The sequence below is a fragment of the Etheostoma spectabile genome, chromosome 22, assembly GCF_008692095.1.
Source record: "Etheostoma spectabile isolate EspeVRDwgs_2016 chromosome 22, UIUC_Espe_1.0, whole genome shotgun sequence".
Classification (NCBI taxonomy): domain Eukaryota; kingdom Metazoa; phylum Chordata; class Actinopteri; order Perciformes; family Percidae; genus Etheostoma; species Etheostoma spectabile.
Genome location: NC_045754.1, coordinates 13812633 through 13822991, shown reverse-complemented (window position 1 = coordinate 13822991; position 10359 = coordinate 13812633). Strand labels below are relative to the sequence as shown.

General features: G+C 41.5%; 1 protein-coding gene across 1 annotated transcript in view; it reads right to left on the bottom strand.

The window, feature by feature from the left end:
• Positions 1–1630: 1630 nt before the first annotated feature.
• The window catches only part of rdh10a (retinol dehydrogenase 10a), a 12852-nt gene continuing 4123 nt past the window's right edge, over positions 1631–10359 (bottom strand). The window contains exons 3-6 of the mRNA XM_032503965.1: positions 5236–5334; positions 4005–4150; positions 3288–3419; positions 1631–3174 (exon numbers count right to left, since the gene is read on the bottom strand). Coding sequence (XP_032359856.1) covers positions 3051–3174; positions 3288–3419; positions 4005–4150; positions 5236–5334 — 501 coding nt within the window. The 3' untranslated portion in view covers positions 1631–3050. The remainder of the gene's footprint in view (positions 3175–3287; positions 3420–4004; positions 4151–5235; positions 5335–10359) is intronic.

Genomic DNA, 10359 nt, shown 5'->3' with positions numbered 1-10359 from the left:
CTGTGTAAGGGCATCAGGGATAAAATTGTAGACCTGCACAAGGCTAGGATGGGCTACAGGACAATAGGCAAGCAGCTTGGTGAGAAGGCAACAACTGTTGGCGCAAGTATTAGAAAGTGGAAGAAGTTCAAGATGACAGTCAATCTCCCTCGGTCTGGGGCTCCATGGAAGATCTCACCTCGTGGGCCATCAGTGATCACGAGGAAGGTGAGGGATCAGCCCGGAACTACACAGCAGGACCTGTTCAATGACCTGAAGAGAGCTGGGACCACAGTCTCAAAGAAGACCATTAGTAACACACTATGCCGTCATGGATTAAAATCCTGCCGCGCACGCAAGGCCCCCCTGCTCAAGCCAGCGCATGTCCAGGCCCGTCTGAAGTTTACCAATGACCATCTGGATGATCCAGAGGAGGAATGGGAGGCGGTCATGTGAAATCTGAAATAGAGCTTTTTGGTCTAAACTCCACTTGCCTTGTTTGGAGGAAGAAGAAGGATGAGTACAACCCCAAGAACACCATCCCAACAGTAAAGCATGGAGGTGGAAACATCATTCTTTGGGGATGCTGTTCTGCAAAGGGGAGAGGACGACCATACCGTATCTATCGAGGGGAGGATGGATGGCTGGGTCTTCCAGCATGACAACAACCCAAAACACACAGCCAGGGCAACTAAGGAGTGGCTCCGTAAGAAGCATCTCAAGGTCCTGGAGGGGCCTAGCCAGTCTCCAGACCCGAACCCAATAGAAAATCTTAGGAGGGAGCTGAAAGTCTGTATTGCCCAGTGACAGCCCCAAAACCTGAAGTATCTGGAGAAGGTCTGTATGGAGGAGTGGGCCAAAATTCCTGCTGCAGTGTGTGTAAACCTGGTCAAGAACTACAGGAAATGTATGATCTCTGTAATTGCAAACAATGGTTTCTCTACCAAATATTAAGTTCTGCTTTTCTGATGTATCAAATACTTGTCATGCAATATAATGTTAATTATTTAAAAATCATACAATGTGAGTTTTCTGGATTTTTGTTTTAGATTAACAGTTGAAGTGTATCTATGATAAAAATTAGACCTCCACATGCTTTGTAAGTAGGACAACCACATCCCCACTGTATGTGGCCCATTGCCAACCTGTCTGTAACATGACAGCTTTGTGTATCCTCTTAACTTTTTTTTGTAATTCTCAATTTTTTGTAAGTTGTCTTGTGTAAGCTTTATTTTGGTTGATGACATTTGCTTGTACTGTACATACAGTATCTTTTCAAAGGCAAATGGTTCTTGCCCTCTTTAGCCAACACACATCTAAAGGCTGTCTGACTCATGGTGTACAATGTGGGAGGACAGTGATACCAATGCCGGTCAAAAGAGTAGTCATAAAGAGGAGAAAAGGCTGGGTGGGTGTCATTTTAGCAATTCAGTTCAGAAGATCCTGTTTCCTGTTACTTTCTGGGGTGATTCCCAAAATGCTGAAAAAACGATACTAATCACTCATTGTGTATGAGTGACAGACATTTTTAGAGTGTGGGTGTAAATACGCTGAAGTTCAGTCCCCCTATCATTTCCATCTTGTTTTGGTTTTTCTTGCCAATTCAGAATGAGATTTCACAAGCCAACTAGCAAGTAATAACGACACACCATTTAATAATCTAAATCACTTTTATTAATTTAAGTTAGGTAGAGACACTAAACATTGGAACCACATTTGCTCTGCTATGGAGCCCTCTTCAGAAAATAAAAATAAAGGCTTATGTCATACTGTCAAAAGAAATAGCAAAATTAAGAGGTAGAGAATTTAGGCTCATCACGGACTGAAGGGATGATGCCTATTGGAATGTAGCTGAAATTCTAAAACTCTTGTCCCAAAGGTATATAAAATATTCATACATCAAATATGGTGGAGACAGTCATTTTGGGATACTGGGGGTATTCACAACATTTAAACATTTACATTTTACTTTAACTGGACAAGGTGAACAATGGACAGGAGAGTTAGTTACTTTGGAAAGAATAATGGAAAGCTAGTGTCTAATACATTTCCCTCAACCACACGTCAGTGTTGGGACAGCGGTTCTGGAATTGGGTCAGGATTCTTATTGGTAACAAATAAATTTACAATATAAACACCACAGATCCTGAAAATAGAGACAAATTAGAGAAATACAATATTTATTTCCTCTCGGCTTCTACCAAAGCAGTACATTCTGAATGTGTCACACATGCTGGTTGATCCCAAGACATGACTCCCTTGTCCGCTTTTCATCTGAGAGGTTCGTCAACACAGACCTGAAATAACAGGACCATTAAAGAGACAATGTTGAGTCCCATTACACTGGCTGAAACTCCTGTTAAGGTTTAGGTGGGACACAGTCTGGCCCTTAAATGTCCCATTTGGAATGCGTAGACTTCATTATCAACATATATGCTACATGTTTAAGTATTTAACAACGGAATATGGTAGACTTTGACATATTCATCTAGCTTTGTTTAAAATGGCACAAGCTATAATCAGAGCCTTATCAAGCTGCAAACCAATTTCCTGACTTCCTGAAAAAAAGATCCTGCATGTGGAGACCTTGGGTAGTTTGAAATGAGTTGAACCTTCCTACACAGAGAATGCTGGCAGTGTAGAGAAAAATCTGAAATTACAGTGCATGTCTACAAAAATAAAATAAAAGTGAAAAACAAAATTGTACTGTTTGTACAGTAACATACTGTATATTTCCACAATGACACTAGATAAGGCTGGTGACTACATTACGTAAATAGTTAATTATAGGATAGCTTTTCTGTATGATTTCAAAAACTAGTGACACAGTATATAGATGGTTTCTTTAAACAAACTTAAAAAAGACAAAACAAAGTCAAATACATCTTTTGTGTAGTACACAGCTTTCTTTGTTCCAGAGGAACAATATGGTAAACCTTTGCATTTGCTCAATGCAACTGCACCAGTCTAGATTCAGTCTTTCCTTCCATCTTCCCCATTTCCATCTTCAGTGGTTGTTTCCTCATGCTTGCAGGTTTATGTGCCTCTGTTCGAGTTAAAAACATTGCCCCCTAGATCCCATTCTTTGCCTCATTGTTGTTCATGGCCTCCTTTCTCTGAGCTAGGAAGGGGTACATGCACTTGTCGGCGCCCAGGAACCGGTACATGCACACAATGGCCTCGAAGGGCAGGATGCTGCGGAGACAGAACAGAGATAGGATTACCCCTGTACTGTTTACTCAGAGTCTCAGAAGTAATAAAGGGAAACTGAAATGAGGGGATGTATAGAAAGATGGGAGACAGCTCACCTTTTCATGAAGTTGACCATATAGACAATGCGAGGTGTGCAGATCATGGGCTGGTCAGTGAGAATGGCCCTCATGGCCTGTTTCACACAGAACTCTGGCTTCAGGGGAGGCAGGAAAGGCTCAATCTCCTTCCTGAATGGGAAAATAAAAAGAATATCATTTATTTACAAGCCCAAAATTCAGGGACTTTCACATCTAATTTGCTAAAACTAAGATCTAAAAGTTGTTAGGGAAATCCAATTACATTTGATTGAAATCGTTCAGAAACTGGAGTGGAAGCTTTTTTTTTTTTTAGCCAATCCATGAATTCAGTGATACTGGTTAAAAGACGGTGAACAGTTGTTGCTCCAAAGTGGAAAAAGTGGAGGGACAGTAAAACCAAAGAACGTGCCACCTGCTGACTGTAACCATCAAACAAAGTGAGGACTATTACAGCGGCGGGGGGGGAAGGGAGCCCAGGTGCACCTGTTGGTGAGGTTTTTCCCTGAGAAAGTCTTTGCTTAAGCAGAGCGCTGGCCAATGGCATACAAGTGACTTTATAATATCTCACCATCAGCTGCTGCTTTGAACTTCAAAAAAACTGTTTGTGAGGCAATTTTATTAGGTGAAAATTTGAGATGACAAACTCACCATCCCCAGCCAGGTGCAAGAAAACTTTAAAAGAAAAAGACCTGCGCACCAACACAATTACACTGGCCAGTGTGTGTTGAAGCTCACCTTATCCTGCAGCCTTTGAACATTCCTGTGTCGACCAGGTAAGGGCACACCAGAGTCATGTTGATGCCATCCTTCTCTGAGGCCTTCAGCTCATGGCTCAGTGACTCGTGGAACCCAATGGCACCGAATTTACTGGCGCAGTAATCCTGAGGGAGTAAAGAGAGAACAGGTTAGCCCTGTAAAACTCTGCCCCTGCCCGCACCCAGGGACCACAGACATTATCAAACATGCCCTATGGGTGCAGAGGTCTCTCCTTGCTGTTAATGATACAGCCACAAAAAACCTGAGCGAGCCTGTCCGCTGTTCTACAGTTTCATTAGCATTCTTCTCCAGTGCAGCAGGAGACTGCTCGGCTTGGCGGGAAGGTTTTGATGTGGTTCGCCGTGGAAATTCTCTTTTTATAAAAAAAAAAAAAAAAAGAATGAAGGCTTGGGCAAACACAAATGAATGTCGATAAACATGGGGAGGATAAAGAGATTGGACTGTGCCCACATGACAGACGAAGGCTTTGGTTCCCTACAATTAATGTGCACGTCTGAAATCACAGTCTAGGCATTTCCAGGAAGCGTAATAGCTTAACAAACTGACTAAACTTCAAATCCCTTTGAAGGGGGACTTAATCATTATGAATGACTACAACAAAAGCAATCGTGCAGCTATAAAAACAAAAAGGCAAATGGAGTCCCCACCATTCTCAGCCAGGGGGACAAATGAGAACTCTGTTCTCTGAAATATCAAAATAAAACCTTCTAGGAGTTCTACCAATTTACTCCCACTGTGGTTATGGAGATAGAATGACACCCCTTAATATTTTAATATGCATTTAAAAACAAAAAGAATAATAAAAAAAAAAACACTATAGGGGAGGAAAACCAAAACCTATCCATTGAAAACTCCTGTGAGCTGAATACAGAGTGAGCACCAAGTTGTTCACAAAGCAGTGATGAAGATGTCTCTGTCCCTCGGGGAGCTGTCAGCTCATTCTGGCCCTGGGACCAGAGCCCAATAGGGGCTCCACACCCCCACTGCTGCAGATAGAGGAATCTATAAGAGGCTCCCCAATGCTCATCTGTGTCCCTTAATTTAACGGGTGGAGGGACAACGAGAGAAAGGGGGCCTAACCTCCCCCGACGCAGTGTGTTAGCTGGCAAGCTGAGGGCTTTGGAGAAAAGCACTGGTTTGGATGGTGGGAACGATGGGATGTGTATGTGTTGTTGTGTATGATACTAACCTCCACTCCAGCTGTGCTGAATAAACCCAGGGAGCTGGCAACCGTCACAATGTGACCATGATTCAGCTCCAACATCTTGGGGAGAAACGCCTTGGTGGTCTAGGGGAAGGACAGAAGGGCAAAGGAAAAAAGGAGGAAGGTTAGTTCACTTGTGCAGTTTGTCTGTGCCAAAGTCCTTTGATCCTCTCTGTGTCCCTCTTATTGCCCCTCTCCATCTGCTTCCCCCTCTTCTCCATGGTGATGCAGAGAGAGGCATCTGAATGAGAATTCATAACCCGCACACAAACAATTAAAAATCAGACTGAGTACTGGAGGTGCAGCATTTGAAAGTGTAAAAATAAAGTTGAGTGTCCCTCCCCCCCTTTGTGGTAGGTGTGAATTAGATGTTGAGGGAAGAAGGATGAGGGTTTTCCCCTCTTCAGGTATTCACTGAACAAACAGGTATGTGGTGTGTGCGCTGCTGTACAATCCGTTCTTTTCCCACACAGATCTGGTGCCCGTTGTTGGGCCCGGCTCTAAAGACTTGGTGACAACACCAATCATAGGCCTCCGTTCACTCAACAATACAATGCAGCCTCTCGTCTACCCACATATTCTTGCGCCCTGCCCGAGCAGCAGTCAGCGTCCTGCCCGAGCAGCAGTCAGCAGAACAATCGGCAGAGAGATGAGCACTGAGATGAAAGAGTTTCACCGGAGTGCCACGTGAGAACCTGAGTGGTTTAACCGGCCGGTCCAATGAGAGTTAGTGAGGTGGTGAGAAAAGCCGCCCCGCTGGGAAGATTCAGAGAGAATTTTTTTGTTGAATTTGTTGATTAACCTGTTCCTCATTCTGCCCGTCTGCCGACTTTGGACTCCGCATGAGCCAATCACCAGGTGTGACATGTGACGGCAATGACAGGAACTGACCAATCACTCTCCCACTAGGAGGTCTACAAACAAGCAGCAGGCCTTTTGTTGGTAGCACTGCTAGATCTATTCAAGTTAGACGTGCACTGCCACAGTAAATAACAAAGCATGCAGCCTTCAACACCCACGTCAATGGGAGGTTGCAAATTTAAAAAAAACAGGGCATCTTTATATCATAGTAACATGACATTTCCCAATGTTGAAACAATTAGTCAATAACTTCAATAAAGTGAGTTGACAGAGAATTACTAAATACCAATTTTGACAAGTGAAATTACCCAACTCTTGCTGGCTACAGTTTGTACTGAAAAATCTATATGTGGTACCTCTGGGTTTTTTTGTGCAATGAAGACATCACTTTAGGTTCTGGAAAATGGAATTGAGCATTTATTACTTTTGACAGTTAAATTCCTAGCCTCCAATAATTATCTGGTCATATAAACAGGGTAATAGTTCCATTGGTTGGTACAGTATGTAAGCCTGGCCAGAGAAATGATTCAGCCTCCTTTGTAAAAATCTGCTTGAGGGGAGCCCAGAGCCAGAGAGTGCATGGTACTAGGTAGTACAGCCATGGAACCACTGGCAGGGGAGGAAGCCTCATTAAATCTAACAGCATCGGACCTACTGACATCTAGTGTAGTCTCTGCTAAATCTTTCTCCTTGTTTTGTGCAATAAACAAAACCGGAAGGAATAAATCAGCTCTATCTAGAGAAACGCGGGGGGTATGGAGAGTATAACCGATCTGACTTAGCTCCAAACATCTGCACTTTTTCCAAGACAATTTTAAGTCACAATATTCAACTCCTCAAATGATGGGGCCCAAAGAGAGGGAGTGAGAAAGGCAAAACCTGAGAAAGGCCTCTGCAAGCCAGAATGGCAGTGGGTGAGGGAGAGAGTTGCGTGCAAATGAAGCATTCACTTAAGATGTGCCCATACCTGACTTGAGCCAAAGTTTCCCACTCCCACTGCAACCTTTCAGAGAGCAGTGAATGACTTGATCTGGCACAAGAGTCTACAACTAGAAGCCAACACTCAAATACAACTGTTTGCAGAGTGGTCTGAAAATAACTGGAACTGATGGGTAGGAAAGGCTGATTCTCTCAGCTGGAGGACGGGTCTAAACGTGAACAAACCTCCCATCTCTCCCACCCTCCTGTGATGTCCTGCTTCTCATGGCATGTGGGTATGACCCCCGCTGACCTCTTACACACAAAATGTGTGAAGGCAACCAGGGGCTCGTGTCTTACATCAGAGCTGCCGTAATTGGGTCTCAACGCTCCCTTGTTCCGCTAAATTACCCACTGACACAGTCGGCCTCCTTGGCCTATGTGGGGGTGCCTTGCCCGCTGCACCCCCCAATTGGTGCGTGCCCCCAGGAGCATTTAAGCCACACAAAGCTTCTTGCAGCTGGGGTGTCAGGCTGCATTAGTGCTAGCGCATGACCAACAGGAATATGAACAAAATATTGGCCTTTGCTTAGGACCAGATGGCCATTTAATTGGGCTAACTTCTCCCTGGACGAGAGAAAAACGCCTGAGCTCAAGAGCTCGTCTGATCCTATAACAGATGATGGAATTTGAGTGGGTTGGGTTTACAGATCATCAGGGATGATGGATGCAGATTGGTCTTGTTGTGTGGTAGCCATGCAAGTCAAGAAGCCTCTCCTACAGATAACTAGACCTCAGCCCCCTGTTGGTTGTACAACTGGTATCAAATTTACCTGGAAAGCAATCACAGCGACAGGACAAGGAGGAAATAGTGGCAATGCACTACAAACACCAAGAATCCCAGCATCCATTATAATGGGTCGCCAAAGCCAAATTGATGCAAACAACCCCGTTGGTTGACAATGAGCTTGACTCACTATCAGACCTTGGCCGTTGAACTCGGACTTGTGAATGTTTTACCTGAAGAATTTTATTTTTTGTAATATGTACTTTTAAAAGTGTACTTTAAAATAGATGTAATTAAGGTCAACTTCAGAGTCCAAAAAGTAAGTATACTAATTTAGCAATGAGTTCATTTTTAAAATGTACTTTATGAAAGCTTACTTTGTTGTTAAAATTGTATGGATTTCTTTCTTTTTTTTTACCCTTTTCAAAGTGTAATAATGTGACGTACTTAGAGTGGCAATTCAGTGTAGCCTACTTATGGGAAGCATCATTTTTGGAAATGAATTGTTAGTATACCTTTTAAAAGTGTACTACAAGCTCACTTCATTAGAAGTGTGACTTTTGTACAATTTATACAGTACACTCTAAAATGTGTATTTATAGGAAAAAAGATTATAGTGGTACTGTAGTGTTATTTGTAATACAGAGTAAGTATAATTTAATAAGTACACTGATTTCACTTCATCAGTAGAGTAATCTTAGGAACCTGTAAACAAAGTGCCCTATAATATAAGTGTACTTTTATTATCAAAGTAGGCCTACTTTCATAAATTATGCTAAAATGCAAACACGCTCAAAACACTGAATGATGAGGGTTGTCCGCTTTAAATAGTTTAATGTTCAGTTTACTTAAAATACACGTCTTTGTCAGGTTAAAATGTTATGTGTGTATTGTTGCCTGTAAAAGAAATGAATGTGTTGCTAAAACCCAAAACATTTAAGTGAATTAGGATTGCAATACTTCTTACATCCTGAAGACAGCAGTAAAATAAAAATAATAAAAAAAAAACAGTCACCATTTAGACCAGAAAAGGAGAAGAAGACTGCGCATGCATATAGCCATATTTGAACTCCAGACCTGACCCTCTTTCGGTTAATTTTGGCAGAAAAGTTGCTGTTGATGTTCAGTGTCTGATATGGAAAGGGTAGGAGAACATTTTCTTTCACTCTAACCTGTTTTGTAGTATTTTCATGTTGTGCATGATTCTACTTTGTGTTTGTGATGCAAACTGCTGTAAAAACAGGAGGGTCTTTGACATGTTCGCTAGCAAACTTAGCTAGCTAGCTACCGTTAGCTGAATGACTGATGTGTTATAACTGGACTGCGGAGCTTGCATGTGGTGTGGTATGTTATGGCAGAACAGAAAAACCTTTTCATGGAGGTATTACTAAAAGAATGAATGTTGATTGGCAAATCCATTATCATCAATGATTGTATTTATACATCGTCTCTTGTTTTCACAGATACAGTGAGGGAGCGATTTCCCCAACACAGAGGTGGCACAGATCCGGGCCATTCTATGGAGGAAGTGCAACAATGAGAGCTACAACGCCTCTAGTAATTTGTCAGAGCTAGATGTGTTATGCGTTTCACCATTGTTCTCTTCCTGGCATTTCAGAAAAAGTCGGCTGTTCAAGGTTCCTGCGCTTGCCGATATCTGCTTTTAGATGTTACTTGTGTGAGTAGTAAAGATCCACTCCTGAGATGCAATTTGTAATCTGTTGATGTAATGCACTTGAAATTAATTGTAATATAATACACTTGTGGTATAATAGTAACATTTATGCTTAAGTATAACAAAATGGGGATAAAAGTACAGATGAACATGAAATATACTTAAAACAATTCCTTTCTAGCTAACACTAATAGCATTGCACTGAAAGTAAGTGTATGATGTTTAGGTTGTTACTGAACTGCACTTCAAATACATTGTCATAGTGAGACACTTTAAAAGCACTAAATATAGTAGGAAATGCATTTGTAGATCACTTGAAATATTACTGAGTCACACTAAATTAACATTTATGACTAGTAATAGTACGGTTATAGTAATAAGCATGATAACAGTGTATAAAATGTACTTAAACAACTTTAAGTTGAGCTGCAATGCCTATGCAATGCCAATGTGTATTTCCATTAGGATCATGAATCTTGATTTTTCTTAGTGTATTTCAGTGCACTTTCATTTAAACATACTATTTACACTTAAAGTGTAGTCAAATATGTTAAGTTGAAGTTAATACACAATTGAAGGCACTTACTTATACCTAGATTTGAATAAAAAAGTACAAAATGAAGAAAATATACTTAGTACGCTTCATTAAAAGTATTGAATAGATTGTTTTCATCTGGGAAGGCCTGTATCATTATTTAAAGTCGCTTCGTAGGACTCCTTTTCAAATTTCATTAAATCTAGTTACTGTTTATTCTCCGCTTTTCAATAGATTTAGTGAGAAGTTTGGTATGATCTTGGATCACAAAATAAAATATTGGTCCTAAATGTCAACTTTCATGGATTTATTGACTTCTATTTCTTCTTACCG